General features: G+C 40.0%; 1 protein-coding gene across 1 annotated transcript in view; it reads right to left on the reverse strand.

Moving 5' to 3' along the window:
- The window catches only part of SLC17A6 (solute carrier family 17 member 6), a 59,108-nt gene extending 40,845 nt beyond the window's left edge, over positions 1 to 18,263 (reverse strand). Inside the window, exons 1-3 of the mRNA XM_090032847.1 lie at positions 17,710 to 18,263; positions 14,502 to 14,754; positions 13,092 to 13,210 (exon numbers count right to left, since the gene is read on the reverse strand). Of these exons, the coding sequence (XP_089888973.1) occupies positions 13,092 to 13,210; positions 14,502 to 14,754; positions 17,710 to 17,795 (458 nt within the window). The 5' untranslated portion in view covers positions 17,796 to 18,263. The remainder of the gene's footprint in view (positions 1 to 13,091; positions 13,211 to 14,501; positions 14,755 to 17,709) is intronic.
- Positions 18,264 to 20,365: the final 2,102 nt, after the last annotated feature.

The raw sequence follows: 20,365 nt of genomic DNA on the forward strand, positions 1-20,365 counted from the left end.
CATACCCAAGAGTATGCCCCAAACTGAACTAATGCTACTTCTCATATTCAGTGCTTTGAAGATTAACTATACTTAAGCCCCCTTCAGATATGTCAAAGTGATATATTATAAGTCATGAATGTTAAAACTTGCAATGTCAAGATCAACGGTCTTCATCAGTTTTTCACTGCTGATTAAAATTTCCAAGTGACAGTGGCTGGCAGCATGGTCAATAACAATGAGAACCAGAGAAGATGGCTTGATTTGAAAGCTGGGTTCCAAAATGCCAAACTCACTAATCTATCATGGAATAAGGAATAAAAGCCATTCCTAAAAAAATAGAGAACGGTATTCGAGAAAGCTGTAACCATAAAAAAGATTATGGCTTACATAGCACAGCTAACTTAATAAGCACTCATAATACAATACAGAAAGAGCTAATGCAATCCTAGGTTGTATAAACAGGGCAGTAATGAGTATGAAGAGTATTGGCAAAACAGATAGTGGAATCCTGAGCATAGTTCTGATGTACACATTTAAAACAGGTGCTGTGCAGTGAAGGTCACAAAGAGTTAAGTTTGAGAACTGGAGAAAATGTCTTGTAGTGAGACTTTGGGGATCAGTCTGGTTAATGTATGAAAAAGATGAAGGATGAGTGTGCAACTGCATCCATAAGGGAAAATTCTGGGTAAACAAGCAGCTTTTAATCAAGTCAAAAAAGGTTTAATAAGAAAAAATGGCTAGGAACCAGACAAATCAATTTAGAAAGGCACACAAATATTTAAGAGAGAATGATAACACCATTCGAACAAGGAAAGTGTTAAATCCACCATTTTTTGATATAAGGGGACTTGTCTTTAGCCAGACAAATCATTTGGCTCAATACAAAGGGTAAGGGGATAGAAGAAGTGTGCACAGTACATAGAAGTAAGACTAAAATCTAATGGCCTCTTCAGACCTTAAAAAAACCCAATGAATCTGATCTGACTTTAGCCTAGTAAAGTAATGAAATTCTTAATTAATATTTTTCATTCCACATTTGCACCACTGTGATTGTTACAGCAGTCCCAGAATAAATGTGTGATTTCAGGTACCTGTTGTACTCTCACACCTAAGTGAAAATGTGTGGAGCTGTAATGCCCTGGCTTCTGTATCACTTTCATATATTTGTGCTTTGCAAATTCAAGAAAATGATCTTCATCTGTGACTGTTAAAATCTAATTACTTTGTTTTCTAGTAGGAAAGATGTGCCAGCATTCTTTTAAATTATGCTAACAAAATGGTACTAAAATCCTGTCTCCAAAGTCCATAGCAAATATACTGATTTCAATAGAAGAATATTTCACCATGAATTTCCACAGTGCCCAGGATAGATTTTTAGTGTTCAATCAAAGCAGGTTTACTGAAACTGGAACTGGTACAGTCCTACAAAATACAGCAGAGAATCATTATGTTCTCCACATTTTTCTAATAATTCCATGTAATCCTATAACAATGGCAAAGTTCTTATTTTTTGCTGGCATCCAGAATCTTAGCTGATGTAAATAGGTATAAATCCATCACATTTTCTGGCCCTGTTAGATTTTAGAATTTGAAATTCTCTGAATTTCTACACCATCACTATTAGTTTTGCTTCTATTAAATATTAAGTGTTTTCCTCTAAAGATATACATCAAAATATAAATAACCCCCCACATTTGTGAATTTTCAGTTTCTTTCTTCTATTTCAGTTTTTGAAGTCCTAACCAAATCATTAAGATTTTTCATAGCAAGCAATCCTTTTGAACCAGTGATATAGTTTTCATGAGTAAACTGAGACATTTTTTATAGAAATGAATCAATGTATCCTCCTTTAAAATGCTGGAAAGTATTTAAGCAAACCTACATGATTAGAATATGAGTAACATTGTTATTACTTCCTATTTCCTAAGCCAAATCAACAGACTCAATCATCATACTCCACATAAGCCAAATCTTTGTAAACTAAGGTATTCAGAATTCAAAATGTGTGCCTAGAACTTAATTCCCACACCCCTTTCACCACGTTTTTATGGAGGATAACATTGTTCTACACTTGCTCTGTATGTAGAAATAAAATACTGTATCTATTTAAACAAACAATATTCATACTGGAACTGAAGTACCTGAGGATGTTTGGTACCAGTATTGGTTATGAAGGAGCTAACTTCTGATCTTCTTGTCAGCCCCTGACTTTTACAAAAAATAACTCCTGAGGTTATGGCTGCCAGCTCTACCTTTCATGTTCACTTCAAAGTCCTGCCAATTAAATTGGGCTATGATCCCAGGCACTGGTGGAGGCCTACTCTATTTACACTCAGAGCAGCCAATGCTGAACAAAGCACCACATATGTTCTGTCACCCCACTGCATTGCAGGGCCTTTTAAGTAGCAGTCCCTGTAGGGTGGAGGCTAGGGGGCATATCGCTAGGATAGCTGGTGCTGTTGTTCCCTCTGCCATATGGCTCCAGTCCTTCCACTTCCCTGACATGAATGATGAAGTCATTTTCACACCTTAATGCTTCAGCAAGGGATTTGGGTGGGATATTCTGTTTGATAAAAGGGGGCCTCAGATGTGTGGCAAAAATTAATAATGTATCCAAGCCCTTATTAGATTAGATGGTGGAAGATCTGCTTTTACATATCAATGCTTCATGAAAGGCTTATAACAGGATTTGAACATGAGTAGCACGTGTGTGTGCGCACACACATGCACACACACACACACACACTTCTCCCTTAGCTCCCCCCGCTCCATAGACACATGAATAAAAATAGCTTGATCACACACACACACTTCTCCCTTAGCACCCCCCCGCCCTATAGACACATGAATAAAAATAGCCTGTTTCACTGTGTTTTTTCAAATGACAAGTAAAGCTGTGATGCTGAGGCTTCTGGCACTGTTCATGGAAATATACTGTGTTAATAAACTGGATCAATCTTAACGCTATCAGCACTCTGGACAAGCATCTATGAAATACAATGGGTAACCTAGGATAAGTGTTCTCCTCTTACAGCTTCTTACATTTGTCTTGATAGGCAGCTAGGTTTGTAAACCATTTTAATACTCATGAAAGAAACCCATTTTTGTTAGGCCTATGAGGTTCCATTAATTCAACACCACTGTCCATTGTTGGGTTGTCTATACATGGTTAAGCCTGAGGAGGAGTCATCCCATCCCTCTGTACCAATGTAATTCAACATTTTTAATTTTTAAAATTAAAGGTGTTGTAAAATACCTTCCAATATCAAAACAATGCAATATTTTTTTCTGGCAGTATTGACACATGGTCCAGACAACTTAAAGAATATGCTTGAATAAATTTAGCATTCTTCAGCATTTTGGATGAATTTATTAAGGGTTCCAGGAAAGAAGAAAGAAAAGCAGGACTGAAAAGGATATCTGGAAATAAAGGACAGGAGGAAGGGGCACTGCTAAGAGAGGTGAAAGTGGATTGACTAGTTCTATGCATAGCATCTGATGAAGTATACTGTTACCTACAAAAGTTTATGCCTTTCTGACGCAGTTAGTTTCTAAGGTGCCACCCTACCCTGCCTTCGTCCTGACATCAGACTAACCACAGACAACTGCCTCTCTTTAATGAAGTTAAGATAGACATTGAAGTATCTGCAGGTAGTTATCTCAGAATTTTTGGGCCTACCAAATTAATTGTCCATTTTTTTAAAGAATGTATCGACTGTAATGTTGACGGTCATTAATCTGGCTTGCCATCAAACAGATGGGATGCATTTACACAGCAAAGTAGATACATAGATAACGGTTTCTTTATATACAAAGGATGTGATGACATCTGAGAACTAATGCATCCTGAAATTTAGGACTAGATTCTGAATTATGCCATGCTACTGGGGTAGATGTACAATGCTCCCTTGATGAAGCCAGAATAAAAGAATAAAAGCCTTTGAGCATATGGGCCCATGACTACCCACACCCTAATTTCTATCTTTACAACTTTATGCATGAGTCACAACCCCACTTTCCAGGCTGTGGCTAGTGAATGGGGTTGACTGTGCCAGAAGGTATTTTCTCTCTCTCCCAAAACCCATAGTTTTCATGAAGCTAGCTAGTTTCCTTAGCTTATGAATATTGTGACTTTATACCCCAAAATAACTAATGTTACCATATACAGCTAATTATAATAAAAATAAGTAAACTAAAAAAGTTAAAGTATAGAAAAGAATCCATCATCGTACTTATACTTTTCATTGATACCTGCTTTAGTCTTTGCTTAAAATGCTCTGGAAATGAAGTAAGGGGCATAGATAGCAAATAGTAAAAAAGCAAATAGGCATGTGAGAGTTAGGACTAAGATATTGGAGAATCCATACTGGTCTCATCTTTACATGAAGTTAGGGGAGTTCCTTTTCAAGGGCTTAAAAGGAAAAAGTTTTTACAGGTGCAACAGATCTTAGGGAGCACACATAAAAAGGCACATACAATTTCATACCTTTGAAATTTCATCCAAAGTCACTGCAAGCCAGATTCTGCCATCATGTATCCAGGTATAACTGTAATTTGGGGCAGCTCAGTGCAAAACAATTCTTAAATGCACAACCACAGTCAGTAGAGTAAAAAAGATGAGAGCTCACACAACAGGGAGAGAAAATAATAATGAATATATCAGTATGTCACTAAATCTTACAGTAATCTGTTCTCACCTTGAACACTGAGTTCAGTTCTGATACGTGATCTAAAAAAGGGAAGGAGCAGAAATAAGGTCCAGAGAAAGGCAATTAGTGTGACTGGAAGCAAGGGAAGTGACCCATATGAAGAGAAAGGGATTGGTAGGATTACTTTACTAAAAAAGAGATAAATAAGAAGTTGCATGCCAGTTGCATGTAAAATAGGAAAGGTCAAACAGATTCTCTTAATTAACCAGTTGTAAGAGTTGTCAAGAAAATACCACGTGAAACTAAAGGAGAAAACTCATTTTAACTGGTAGATTTGGAGAAAAAAGCTACTTTGATATATATTTTAATTCCAAAATATTTTAATATGTGGAATTAGCGGTCACACAAACCCTGGTCATGGAGCCACTGCTGGGAACTCCCTGCTTCCTGCTGGTAGGGACTGGGGAGTTTATTCCTTGCCCAGCTCTGTGAGCATGGAGCTGGGCAGGGAACAAGCTGGGAAGCTTGTTCTTTTCCCCTCTCCCCCCACCCCAGGTCCATGAGCAAGGAGCTGGAGGCTCCCCAGCCTGTTCTCTCTCCTCCCCTCCCCCTGCTTTGCATTCGCAGAGCTGGGCAGGGAACAAGCTCCCCAGCCCCCACTCTACAATTACAATTGCAATTATGGAGCAGGGGCTGAGAGCTTTTTGCATGGGTACAGTTCTAGCTGATTGGGGCAGGGGTTGGGATTTGCCCCTCCCCTGCAGCTCTTTCCCTTGATGAGGGAGCCAGAGCCAGGAGATCCCTGCTGCCAGGGCAGGGGAACATTGTCCCAGTCCTAGCAGCAAGCAGCTGTCTCCTGGCCCGGTGCTCCCTGCCAGCCTCTGGGCTAGTACCCATGGGGAGCCTGGAGCTCCTCCCAGTAGCTACAGGGGCACATTGCAGGGCTGCAGAGAACTGGGAGCAAATATTTTACCTAATCCTCGCATGTGGAGACACCTACCCAAAACCCTTACTGTGCAGTAGCTTACTGCACAGTAAATCTAGGATGGAGTAAATGCATATGTAGATGAATGCAATGGGCACGAAATTAAATTGGGTTGGGTACAACTACACATTCATTCATGTGCTTTTGCTATAGAGCATTAAATTTAGTACCTGTAATGTGAGGTACTAACTAAATGCACATTAGGCTGCCCTAACATGCAGTAGTGAAAGCACATGGTTTTTTAGTAATGCTTGATGCTCAATAGCCTAATTGTACTGTTCATTAGCTGATTAGCATGTTTTTGCCAATAAGCAGTAAAATTGTCTTCTGCATATTAAAGGCAGATATAAATATGCTCAACAGGTCCCAATCTCCATGTGGTGGGGAGACAGCTCTCTCCACCTGGCAGAGATCAGGACCAGCCCTCATGCCCCTGCCTGCTCCTGGGGCTGGCACCCAGAGGAGCCTTGAGCTCCCCCTGACTGCTGCAGGGGCGTAGAGCAGGCAGGAGTGGCTCTGGACTGGGATATTCCTGTTAGGTGCAATTTGTTCCTGATGGGGGTGCACATGTAGATGTGCGTCCTGGAGCGCATTAATGAGCCTCAATTTTCTGTGAAGAAAATTCAGGCATGTTAATTGCACGTGTAGTTGTGCCCAGTCAGTGGAAAAATCATGATTAGAATCAAGACTTCAGGTCCTGTGCTTACCCCATTAGATAATGTTGACTCTCCATGACAAGGGTCTGATGTGCAAAACCTTTGTCATGGTGCACCACACTTCAGTGACTTGGCATAACTCAAGGAGTACAATGCAGCAAGATTCTGGCCACAACCCCTCAGTGGAGAATTCTTATGAATGGAAAATATTGCTCATATAAATCCAGCAAAGCTGGCTGCTATACGAGCCACTTTCCTCCCACTGTAGCACAAGACATAGAAGGTGAACTGGACTTGACAGAGGTCTGCTACATTATTCCAATCTTTAGCTGGTTTAAACTGCCATAAGAAATCTGCACCCGTGATGTAGTCTGTTTAACTCATGCTTGGTTTGGTTTGAATGAACTCAATTGTTTCCCACTCTTGCTGCATCCAGCAGAGCTCCATCTCAAGGGAGAATCGAACACTAAATGGACTATTCATCTATATTTAGTTATGACCATAGCATTCTATTATGTATGCTTAATCATTAGATTTACTGGTGAAATTCACTATGCCACTTTTTGGTCTATGGTATCAGTACGATGCTTAGAAAATAATCAGTATAATGGCATTGTTGTTCTATTACAAATGGAAAACAAAAATGATCATTTCATTTTGTACCAAAACAGCTCACCCCTTAGCATTCCTTTAAAACAACTAAATATCTTGTCCATGAAATTCTCATTTTTAAGTCAAGCCTGTTTTTGAAAATAGAATCCATAAGGTGTTTTGTTGTTTTTTTTGTTTCTATCCCTGCAAATGATGGATGTATTAAAAATGTCTATTGGATTGAGATTTAATTATGAGATAAACTTCAATCAAAGTTTATATTATGGAACAATTATTAACTGTGTGGCTCAGATTAGAAGACTGTCTTAATTCCTCGAAGTGCTGCCTACTCAGAGGACATTGATGGTCCAATAATGTTAACTTTTGCAAGAGCCCTTATCATATTGATATTTAAGTTTGCACCTGAAAAACACCTCAAAGAGATTTTCAGTGTTTTTATCTGATGCTGACTTCCATTGTGAATTATGACCTAATTGACTAAATAGTGCAGATATGTGCCGATGATCTGCATTATAATTTTTCTGGTTTCACTTTTTATTATCAAAAGGAAAAAATGCCCCAATTTTCTCTCAAGAAGTTTGCACTTCTTAGGGACATGCTTTTCTGTCAATTGTAGCAGTTGCTAGAAAAATCCAGAGTGAATCCAAAGCCTCAGTAATAATGAACATTGCTAGTCCTCCAGAAAAAGAGCAGGATTCTCAATCTGCTAATATTTTGTATAAGAGTTTTGCCATTACCATGAATGTGAACAAGACTGTAACTAATGTATAGTAAATCAGGATGTGCATTTTTGCCTGCCACTGCAACCTCAAAGGCCCTGAATCATGACAGTGTTTCCTCCTGCTAAAGATATTTATGGGGGTTTCTCTGCAGAGCTTATTAATTCAATTCACAGCCAGGAAAGACAGCCTTGTTTTTTAATGAAGCCAGGTGTTCCCTTTGTTCTTCCAAAGTCGACCTACCTGTACACCCTCATCCACAACAACCCCAGAGTTTGAGAATCCGGGGAATAAGACTAAGGTTAACCATGAACCCTAATTCTTATGTGACATGCTGTTGCCACTAAACCACCAGACAGCCCCTCACTATTTTGTTCTATCAGTATCTTAATGTTTAGTCTTTCCATTGATTAAACATTATCATTGAGAACTTCTGTCTGAGGAAAGGTGTGACTACAGTAAATCCCACCCTTGAGACTCTGCATTGGACAACGCTTGGGTCTTGTACTTTTCTTGAATTGTTTACATGGTGATGTCAGATCAGCACCCTCCAATTACAGAATCTCCTCTGGGAGAAAGCATTATGGTAAAAATGGAACAAGGATTCCCTTTGGTTCACTGCATGGAAAAACGCATGTCTGAAGCTTTGTTTGTTGGAAATGAGTAGGTGCTCAGGGCCCAATATTGATCTCTTAAAGGACCAATCACATCCTGTGTGTCGCTGTACACCCTCATCTCCCTTAGTCGGTGGTTGGAAATTAGTGTTCAACACAACAGAGAAGCAGACAGACAATCCCTATTTCAACTGGCTTCAAAGGAAGTCAAGGGTGCTCAGAAGATGAACAACACTCTAAGTACTTTAAAATAACCTTTAACATTTCCTACAAATCAAATTAAATTTTCATTGGAAAATCCATCTTATATAGTTCAATTGACTTCAGAACTGAAAATATCACATTTTTATATTATTTGAGACAATCACTTGACAATTCAGAAATGTTTTTGGTTAATCAGCTTCATCAATTTTTCTTTGTTACTATTGTTCCTTTTTATAAATGAATTGATCTTTGTTTTAGTGTATAAGCATAATTCAAGGGATAGGAAGACATTAGCAAGCTTAAGAACAAAGCTTACAGTTGCCATGTGAGATTAATTTTGATCCAAGCTATCATACAGAAACAAACAGATCCTATAAATTTTTTATCCAATCTTTCCCATGCCAAATCTGATCCCAGAGAATTAAATGGAAGCTATATTAATGATAAGAGCTATGGGATTGAATCTAAAATGAAGAGGCAATGTACAGCTATAGATTTAATTGTCTGTAACTAGAAAAGTAATCCAGGATCCCAGTTATAAAAACTAAAAGTTTTAACTGACTTGATAAAATTGTACTGCAGATTTAGAAAAAGAAAACCCATATGACATGGCTCAGTTTAGTGATAACTGCTTGGCAGGGAGTAGTAACCATTTTAAAACTAGGCAAGATCAAGATAAAAGTTCTTGGCGTAGCTTTAAAGGCTAATGAGCTTAATATCAGCAAAACATAAATAGTAATCTATTTAAATAGAGAATTAACAGGTTCTAGGAAGGTTTCCACAACATGAACATAAATATTTTGTCACTAGAGGGTTGTTTCTTCTATATTTTACAAACTGATGACATTTTAGAATTATGCTCAAATCTTTGTAATTAGGACTACAAATAGGGCTGCTGGACTGAGTCTTAATGTCAAATAAACAAACTCCTGCATGCTCAGCATCCCCCTGCCCTGCCAGTAACAACTAAGCTTTCAACGAACCCCGCTCTTCCTTTGGCAGTCCTGGTAGCTGGAAGTCACTCGTCCCTCCTGTTGTCTTCTCCATATGATTGCTGGCTCCCTCACTTTCTCTCGCTCATCTTCTCCTCCCTTGCCCCCTCCCCCTGCCCCCAGGATGATACCTTTCTTTTCATTTAATCCTTCCCTCCTCTTCAGTGCATGACTGAATCTATGAGATGTTCTGTGGAGAATGGTTCTATTATATTGCATAGTCTTAAGTTCGCCCCTGAAATCTATTTCCTAGTTACTACTAAATTCTGAATTGCTCCAAAAAGAGGTAAAACTAAGAGTGTCCAAGCCATTTAATAAAATCAATGTATCATCCACTAAGATGTGAATGGATTGGTGTGCTTAAACTGACATGTGTAACTACAATGATTTATACCCAGGCACATCTACACGTGAGCTTTAATGTGCAGTACCCTGTTTTACTGTGCATTTCAGCATCATGGCAAAAACTGTGCTGATACGCTAATGTGCAGTAAAGTTAAGCTACTCCTGCATTACGTGCCACTAAAAAAGCGTGCACTTTCACTACTGTGCTTTAGAGCAATCTAATGCACATTTAGTTAGTACCTGTCATTAGAAGTACTAAATTTAATGTACAGTACCAAAAGGGCATTAATGAATGTGTAGACACACCCAGTGAGAAAGAACCTGAACCTCCTGAAAGAGCTGAGCCTGGCCTTGATGCTATGAATTATGGCAAGAAGTTACTATTAATTATGATAAGAAGCTGATTCTGGCCTTGATGCTAAGAACTATGGTAATTTGCATCCTTTGAACTCCAGGGAAATTTTTATATGGGTTTACTGGAGGTTGTAAACTATTTACTGGACTTTTAAACTATTAAAGCCTAAGGACTAGTCTTAGAGTTCATATATATAAAAAGTCTCACTAGACTCTGGCCAAATTTAACCCTGCTCTAATTTATGTACCCAGCAGAAACTGGAGGGGAAAAAGAGTGCAAGTAATATACACTGATTTATAATTTAGTGCAGCACAAGTGAAAGTGATTTTATTCTGTGCTAATTTAATTCAGTGCTAGCAGACCTAGTCATGTGCCCCTTTGATTTGTTAGGAATAGCTGGAAATGAAGTAGGCATGAACCTGACCCAGAGAGGGTCAGATGGAACCATTTGTGAAGGAAAGTGTTATTCAGGGAGGCATGAGAGTATACCTTCTTGAAGAACACTTTCCATCACAAATGGCTCCATCCATTTCAATGCAGTAAATTTAGCCCTCACATTTGGAAACATGAATAATTCTGTGCTGTGGCTACCTCAATTATGGTGATATTCTGCACAAGCTGAGTATAGAACTAATATAAATTCCACTGCTTTTCCATGTTATAAGTAATCTGTGCATGTTTTGCCTGGTATCTTAATTTGATGTAACTTTTCATCAAGCTGAATTTGTCCTGGTCCAAGGCTTCTTCGGTTTGCTAAGCTAAAGAAAATTCTGAGTGGTTTCAACAAAGCAAATGGAGCTGGTCTGCATTTATAACAGTGTATTGGGAAGCAGCATTTCACTTACACACTTCAGGCTGCATACAACACTACTAAACACACAAAGGGGTATCCATGGCTGTTCCAGCTATGGATCAAAATCTGTTACCACTTACACCAGTCAATTGTTTTAAGAAAAAAGGTCCATCACCACATCCATTGCAACTGCACTAGAATAAATGAGTATAGAATGTCTCTTTGGGTCAGATCCTGCAGCTTTACTCACACCAAACTCCCAGGAAAGCCAGTTAGTAATGGCCCTAGTAAATACAGTAGAATTTGGCCCAGACAGAAAAGTAAGAGTAGTGGATGTATATGGAGGACTTCTAGATGACAATCATTATGTTTTGTTGCAAATTGCCTTTTATATTTATGATCCAGTTTTAAAAATGAAAGATATAAAAATCTCCTGTGTCAATATATGTATTATGTAAAAATATGGTGCTTTGATTTCCCTCCCCCCAACCCCAATTTTGGGGGACCAAAGCATCAGCATTGATTTAGAGCTCCACCAGATTCACATTGGAAGAAGATCTGATCATTCAGAGCTGCTCATTGATTTATTTATGGAGCTCTCTGCTCTCCAAGAGGGTGTAGTCTTAAGTATATTTTCTGCCCTAAAATATCACAGATACCACCAAGCTTTCACACTGGGAATAGTTTGTCACAGTCCAGTCCTATATCTAATGCTACACAATCCTGAGGGAAGGTGAGTTACATGTTCCTTTTTAATATCCATTTGTACTTAGTCCATTTCTGCTCTGAAGAGTGGCACTAGGACCTTTCCTACCTTTTCAAATGATGAGCCTATAGCATTAAGGATGGATATAAATGCCTTGTGTGTCTTGAATACTCAGTGGATCTAATTAACAGGTGGAATCACACCCAGGGTGCTTGAAATATTGCCAGACACCATAGAAACAAATCTTTAAGACCCTGAGCCATCTGCACTTGCTTTTCATTGTGCAAAGCTCATTGAAATGTGATTTCCCCCCATTTATTCAGACTACACTAAATTCAGTTCAGAGTCAATTAATAACTACTACTAAATGACTAGCTTTCCCCCTTTCATTAAAAAAAAAAAGTAGCCACTACCTTTAAATAAAATTTTCTTGCAACTTTGGGGGAAAAAACATCCCTCATTTGATAAAGTTAATGGTATACTTCACCCTTTTGAATTTGCCACTAAATAAAGCTAAAAAAAAAATTATTGCACCTTTAACTGAGCATGTTTTAATTTAAAAAACAAAGACAAGAAACAAACCTGAAATCCACAGGCAATGATGTAGCAAGGTCAATAAAATGGAACAATAACAGCAATGTTGGTTTTTTCCCATGGATTTTGTTGTTTCTTGTTCTTTAAAAAAAATATGCATGTGTGTGTGTGTGTATCAAATATATATATTCATATTGCATACATTTATATATTTACATTATATATTATATATATTTATATATGTATATTTTATATAATATAATATATATAAAATGTGTATGCATATATATTATATATACACATATACACTGTGCATTATAAACGTGTGTGTATACATATGTGTGTGTGTTTGTGTGTGTGTATTATATTATATATTTTATATATATTTTATATATATATATTATACACACACGCACACACATTTCTGTTTGCTCTTATAGGGGACCAGACCTATTCGGTGATGCTTCTGCCTTTTGCAGAAATGACATATGTCATGAAAGAGGTGGATCGCTGCCTTTTGTTTAATTGAACAAAATAAAATCCCGTCCTGTATCACTGGGACCTCAACGTTGCCTTGTCCCTGCTCTAAAGGATGCCTTGCAATCCGACTTGTTAACGGTCAGAGCGCGTGTTTGACTGGCAAGTCACTGCTGAAACTGTGCCAAGCAAATCTTATTTAACTAGCGGATATTTGGGAAGGGTTGTGCCTATCCGAGAAGAAGGCTGCTTTCAGACATGAACCCAACAAATCTCAGCTGCAGCAGAGATGTAAGCCACCCGCAGAAGATCTCTAACACTTCAGACACCCTGCTTTTGTCCTCCACATATGTGCCTGCCTTTGCACAGGCTGAGTATACAGCCAAGAGAGAGGCATAGCAATCCGGTGTAGCTGTTGGCTCTATAGATGATGCACGTGCATATGTATTTATATTAGCTCATCATTACCTGTTAGCTGCCAGTCTGGATGCGATATATCCCCCTGGGATTTGAGTGATGATATATCCCCAGAAAAAAGAGCCGTGGATCATGCCAACTGTCTCGGGATCCCAATTAAACTTCGCTTTCTTCCAAGGAGAGAGGGGGAGAAAGAGAAGAGGAAGGCAGTAAGCAGGCCAGATTAAAGTAGTCATTAATATTAATTGAACACTCTGCGGTCTGTGGGGAATTGCACATCAGACAGGGCAGGTTTTACCCTCTACAAGCAAGAGGCTCTAGACATGGGCGCAAGGTGCCTCCAACGTATTAACTGCTAGGTTCAAGCCGTTCACTGCAACGAATTAGTCTAGACTGTCTGCCAAAATGTGGCACTTGCACTTAAGAGGAGCGTGTGTGTGTGTGTGTGTGTGTGTGTGTGTGTGTGTGTGTGTGTGTGTGTGGCTGAGGGATCCACCCAGACGCAGCCGTGTCATTGGCGATCACTGTGCATTATAAACGTGTGATCTTGCAACGCCAATTCTCCATAGTCTCCTGCCAAGTCTGCATGATCCAGGGTGTGGGGAGCAGGACTGAAAATCACCCACGGGGAAAAAAAAATCCCAGAAGCCTGTTGCAGGTGGGCAAATCCCCTCCAAGTTCATCCGCAGTTAGGGAAGTCAGTGTATTGCAGCGTGCATGCGTTCCCGAGGTTTGCAAGATCTATCGAAAATACATAATACAGGGCTCAGTGGGAATCAGAATTAGCCTATTCCTAGAAGCTCTTCATTCCTCTGTGTTCACCCTTTACCTTTGTGTGTGTGTGTGCCTATGTCAACGTGTCATATATACTCTTTGTGCCTGTGCATTATGTGCATATACACCCGCTCTCATTAGACCATTCACTTGCTTAACACCCTTGCGCGTTATGACCCCAAATGCAGTCATCCTGCTATTTCCAGAGGTCTACAGTAAGCTGCTTCATTTCCTTACAGATCATCGTGCATCCATTTTTCAGTCTCTCATCTGCACGTATCTTAGGGCAGGACGTTGATGTTTCTGTAAAGCTGGGCACAAAGGTAAAACACCTGCACGCAGGCTAGTGCCAAGCAAACTGTTAGCAAGAGAAACAAGACGGATCGACCGTGCTCTCTCCAGGGCATTTCTGACCTCACCGTCCTCTTTTCGTTGCTATTCTAAGTACAACATGAAGCTGGACTGAGGCAATTTGGGTCGGGAATCCTCCGCCCCCAAAACAAGGGCATTAGAGTAGAAGTAAAAGGAAATCATCTTCCCTACTTTATTGGTGATTGTGGAAGTACCACGAAAGCCTACAGGGCCTCTCTTGCGCATGATTTTACTTGTTGAGGGTTGGTTTTCCCTCACCCCCGGGGTATCTAATAGTGTTGAGAGGGAGTGGGGTTTACGGGGAGTGATTCCCACCTCTTTAATAATTTTTCCTCCTCGGTGTATGGTGCTGTTGTTGACCATGTCCACGATGGCTACTCCCAAGTTACAACGGATACCAAAGGAAATGCAGAATCCCAGTCCACTCATGATGGCAATGATGTATCTTCGGGGGAGCCCAAAACAGGTGCAGTCGCAAAGAGGGGCTTTCTTCTCGGGCATGTCCAGAGGTTTCCCATCTTCCGTGAGCTCAATATTGTCTCCAGGCTTCTGTTTCTTTTCTAGGACTCTGCCCAATGCAAAGGGAAAGACAATCAAGGGACCTGAAGTCAACTCGCCCAAGCACTTTAAATAGCAGGGGTATTTGGGGTCTGATTCTTGCTCTTATTTAACTCGCAGGTGTTATTTAGCAATGACCTGTAGGATTTACAATTTGCCATTCCCCCCAACCTCGAGGAGGAGCCTTGGAGGAGGACTAGCCACCTATCCTTAAACCTAGTGCTGAAATATGTAGGCTGCGTTCAGAAGACATCACCGGTAGGTATCTACTGCGGAGGAGCCATATTGGCTGGTTCAAAGGGACTGCAAACATATTTGGGAGAGGGTTTCAGCTCTAGTGTCCTTACGACATTTTTAAAAAATCGAGGGAATGGATCCTAACGCGCATCTTGCTTGTGATTTAAAGGAGCATAAGGAGTGTTGGGAAGCTGAACAATTATTTCTATTTATACCAGCTTTGCAAAATGGCTGTCACACGTATTGGAAGAGAAGCGTGCCAGTGTTTTGAAAAAGAGCCTCTGCAGAGGACTCGACGTCCTTGCAGCACTAACAACTTCCATTGCGAAAGGAGTCTCTCCGATCACCCCAACACGCCGGGCACTGACAGCCACAAATACGGCTCACGCCGAGAATAGACAGTATATACAGACACGCACTGTGATCACCAGCAGGATTTGGTCTTTGCACTGGTTGTATAGGTGGGTTTTATACAGTGATCGCGGTGCCCCCATCGTTAACTAAAAAGCTGAAATCAAAGCGTCTAAGGTACAACATGTACAATTATAAAGGAAAATGTAATATTGACACTTATTTCGATATAACACGACAGAATTCTAGGGGCATTTTCATCTACACGGAGAGCTTATATATATATACATATATTTTAATGTACGTATGTATTTATTTATTTATTTCCCGGGGGGGAATCCGAATAAATAAATGCAATTCCTGAAAGGGCTCAAAAAGTATTGTGTTTATCACACGAAGGTGCCCAGCGATGAATTTCTTGATTCTGCTATGAAAGAGCCAGTTTTATCTGGTAGAGCGTGCATCCCCTTCAAAACAAGGCGTTGGAAAACCGCATGGAAACAGTCAATTTTGATAACACGCTACCTTGGTTCCCATCCGACCAATATTTTTGCACGTGAATAATTCCCCTTGACTGAGTAGTCTCAGGTCAGCTCATGTTAGTAACAGCTAAGGGGATCGCCAGGATCTGGCCTCAAATATTATTAGGAACCCAGCCATTCCTCGGTTATACTCCTTTTACTACTCGCACCAGTGCGGCTTGCAACACCCCATCTTTTTCAAGTGTTGCTATATGGAAAGGCACATTTCAAGTTTAAACTGGTTCATTCAGATAGGACAAAATGCTCAGAGCCCTGCCCGTGCTCTTTATCAAATTAGGTCAAGGTATTTCGGACAGAAACAAACGGATCAACACAAACTACGGCGGCTTCTGCTCGAAAATTGCGAGCAGAAAATCATCGCTTAATAGTCCGTAATGGGGGTAATCCTAGTGGGATCTGGTTTACATGCTCGGGTAGTATATTTTATAACATTTGGTTAAAAGTTAGTGAGTGACTATGGGCTCTACATGGTGTGGAGGAATGAAGTTTTTTTGTGTGTGTCAAAGAATGGACAGGTAAACTCGATCGTTGCGTTTACATTGGTTGAGTCTGTTTGAAGAAAAGTAAAGTTCCCTTCACATTTTAAAAGACTCGTCTTTAATTATTCAGTTTTTCCCCCTCCCTAAATACCCCCTTTCCCCCCCCAGGCACTTTAAAGAGACTGAATTCCTCGTGGCAAAATAACCTTGTATTTCTAGACTCCAACTCTACGTATTCCAGCTCGAAAACAGACACTTTCAATTTCTTCTTTATAATTTTAAACATTTTCCTTTGCAAAAAAAAAAAAAAAATGGCATGGGATGTTGTGCCTCCTGTAACCTTACTGTTGGAACAATATTACTCCAGTACAGTATTGTACTGTGTGGCTGTCACGAAAGAGAAACAGGTATTTAAATAACTCCATCCTTTAAAAAAAAAAATAATTCTAATAAATTTTGGGAAATTAAGTCACTTTAAAAAAATCAGAATATAAAATATATGGAACCGATTCTCATTTTATAATTTCCTTTCCTCCTAAATACTATTTTGAAGGTGTAGGAAGTCGTGAGGCTCGAGATACATTTGATGCGTCCACACTACGAGGATGGTGTGTTCAAATGCTCTGACCACCCTTTGCAGGGGTGTGTGTGTGTGTGTGTGTGTGAGAGAGAGAGAGAGAGAGAGGAAGAGAGAGAGACTGGAATCCTCTACACACCTTGAGGAGGGTAGAAATGCACACCCGCGGACACTTGCTGTTGAATTGCATCTCAAATTTCATCCGTTGCGATTGTAAATTTGCTATAAAATCCTTTGATCCTTTTTCTGCGCAGACGGATAAATAATTGAACGCATCACTCTCTATGTTTCAGCTTCAGAGGGAGAAATCGTTTGGTTATCAATTATTTATGCATGTCCATGTTTTTCTGCCTCTTACAGGCGATCCCACAAGGGAATCAATCGAAATTGGGAATGTCTTATTTTATGCCTTTATTTGTGCAATGGACCTGTCAGAAGATTAGAATGTTTTTCAAAATTAAAATGAAATGATAAATTGAGGAAACAGCTAGTATTTAAAACAGGGTCCGATATTAGGGGCAGAAATATGGGGCGGGGGAATCTCTCAGTACATATTTACAAACACCCTCCACAAATCAGATATACTGGTTATGCCCGTGCCATGCTCCGATGTTGTTGCGTTAGTTCCTAGGATCCAGAATGATATAAAGAAAATCTACAAATAGCCATTAACCTATTCACAACGAAAGGTGCTCAGATAGAGGCTATCCGACCTGATCCACCAGTGCCAAGTCATTATTCCTTGTAAGAAATTCAGCTCTATGAAAGGTCTTTCTTACCTGTAGAGGTGGCCAAGCGATTTCCCCGCAAAATTCTTCAGCCCCTCCTTGCCAGGGGTCAAAATCCTTTGTTTTACCGACTCCATTCCTGCAGCGGTTGTCACTGGATTCTGCTCTGTTTTGAATAAGGCACCGCTATAAACAGTGATGATCTCTCATATTGGTTTAATCCCTAACTTTTTTCACTCATGAAATATCTATTGGTGCGTCTTCAGATGAAGGGAGAGTGGGAGAGAGAGGGTGTGTGTGCGTATGAGAGAGAGAGAGACGGCGTGTGTGTGCGAGAGGGAGCGCGCCTTGCATGCAACCCACGGATTTCCTAACAGAGCAGAGTTGGGAGACACGATTAGAAAGTCTTTTTGGATGTGCAGGATCCAGCGGCGGAAGGTGGAGGCAGTGCCATGCTTGGTTTGGGAGGGGAAAGAACCCTGTGTGCTAGGAGAAGAAAGTCCCGGAGTTGAAAATAAATCCTGGTTTCAGGCGGAGTGTTTCCCTGCACTGTACATTTTGAGATGGGGGATTCTTTTGATTTACCTTGCAATAGAACAAGTAAAAAAAAAAAAAAAAAAGTTCCCACTGCCTAGCACACAACAGCTTGAGAGACCCTGATGGCTGAGTTGCAAGCCTTCGGATAAAAACAGCGCTAGCGTTTCATTACTGTGAGCTACTCCTCAGGCACCTGCCTACTCCAGCGCAGCTCGCCCCGAGCGGTAATGTAGAGTAGACTGGGACTTCAGGCTCCGTGGGGCGGCGATTCGGATCAACACAGCGCCCCGTCTCGCTCCGGAGCGCGTTCAGCACCACAGACAGCTCCCCGGGCTCTCAGCTCGGTCCCTGGCGCGCTCAGCACCGCGGAGAGCGCCAGCGGTTGCTCTGCCTGGCAGCCAACTTTCTAGGGGAACTGGAAGGATTCATTGCGGGGCTCTTGAAGACTGGATGCTATGGAAACCGAAGAGGAACCATGTCACCGTCTCTTTTCAGGTTTTTTTTTTCCTTTTTCTTTTTTTTTCCCCCCTTCCCAGAGAATGGTGCAGGGAAAGGGGACCCTGAGACACTGACAATTTACTTTTGGAGTCCCACCTCTGCCCCCGTGTTCTGACGCATGGCTGACCCTGTAGTGCAGGGCAAGGTCTACAGCGCATTTCAGTGGAGTTTGCTGCATGGGGGGAGCATTGTAGCTAACTTAATTGTGCCATTGTTATGAGAAAAGGACCTGATCGCTTAAGATAATCAATCAGCGCTTCTGTGGAAACAGCATCAGTAGCAAAATCCAACCGAAAAAGCCTTCCAGGCGTAGTTCGGTAGCTATTCTTTCATAGACTCCTTACTCTAAGACGATGTTTTTCTATATCAATACTGATATCACTGATATATAATCATACATTATATCTTAGGTATAGCATAGTGGCTTTTTACTTCTATTTGTGTTCTGTTCTACCTTGTTGTCTTGTACATCAATCATGCGCTTATAAAAATGCTGTAATTTACCTTTAAGACCCGGTTTGTGGTGTTTGCACCGTCTGAAGGCTCAAGGTTTGTTCTGACGGTTACCTTTTTTCTTCTTTCCAGAATTTGATAATCATTGCTCCGCTTTCATCACCTTACAATAGATGGTAGATGTCAAATGCTAAGGGTTCAAGATTACTAGGCCACTTTCAAATATGATATCCACCTCAAAAATATCTATAATACTTCTTAGTCGTAAATACATCATTATGAATTTATTTATGCCCCAAAAGAAATATATATGAAAATGTAAGAGTCTTCACTACAGTGCTTATTTTGTACCAAAAGTTAATAAACTTTGTATTTTAAAAATCAAGCTAAAATATTTACCTCCTGATTAAAATATGTAGACCTGCAACAATAGTCTTTAAAAAAATCTTTGATTAGCGAAATATTTTACTGATGTTGCCCCCTGGTGGAAGGACAAGGGAGTTTTGCAGCAGCAAAGCACTTTCACATCAGAAAAAAGCAGTTCTTTTTAACACTGAAATTGAAAATAGCAGCCAATTTAAAATAGAATTTCAAGTTTTCTTTTTCAAACGATCACAACACATTATGTAACACAATAACAAGTGCATTTAAATTATGTCAGCCTGAAACAGGCAGCTAAATAATGCTATGTATTTTCTATGCAGCATGATGGAGTACTCAATGTGACCTTCAGTGAAGATTCTATTATCTCATCTTCATTATATTATCTCTCTATTGTTTTGCTGCAAGGAACTTTAGGGGCGTTGCAGTCTATATATGCCTGTCTCTAAGTTCATAATTGAACCTGTCCTTTTTTCTCATGTTTAACTGCTCCAGTTGACCGTTGCAGATATTTAAGACAAACTCTTAGTAATAAAAACTTCTGAGTTCACAAAGGGACAGGACATAATTCAGTAATGTATTCAGAAAAGCAATACTGTTCAGGGAAAAAACCAAACAAATTTTAAAAAGCCACTTAAGAATTCAGGAAAGCTTGTTAGCTTTGCTGAATGGAGGCCTTAGATTGTAAAATGTCCAGGGCAGAAGGCTACTTGCTTGTAGACAATCTAACACAATCTAGACTCTAACTGGAATCTTTCCCATTAATGCATTATTATTTCACTGAGTACTTTTTGACTTGACAACTCTAAATATTAATACTGATGTGCACAAAATCTGA

This window comes from Crocodylus siamensis, chromosome 2 (genome assembly GCF_052110815.1).
Source record: "Crocodylus siamensis isolate JL-2025a chromosome 2, ASM5211081v1, whole genome shotgun sequence".
In the NCBI taxonomy this organism is placed as follows: domain Eukaryota; kingdom Metazoa; phylum Chordata; order Crocodylia; family Crocodylidae; genus Crocodylus; species Crocodylus siamensis.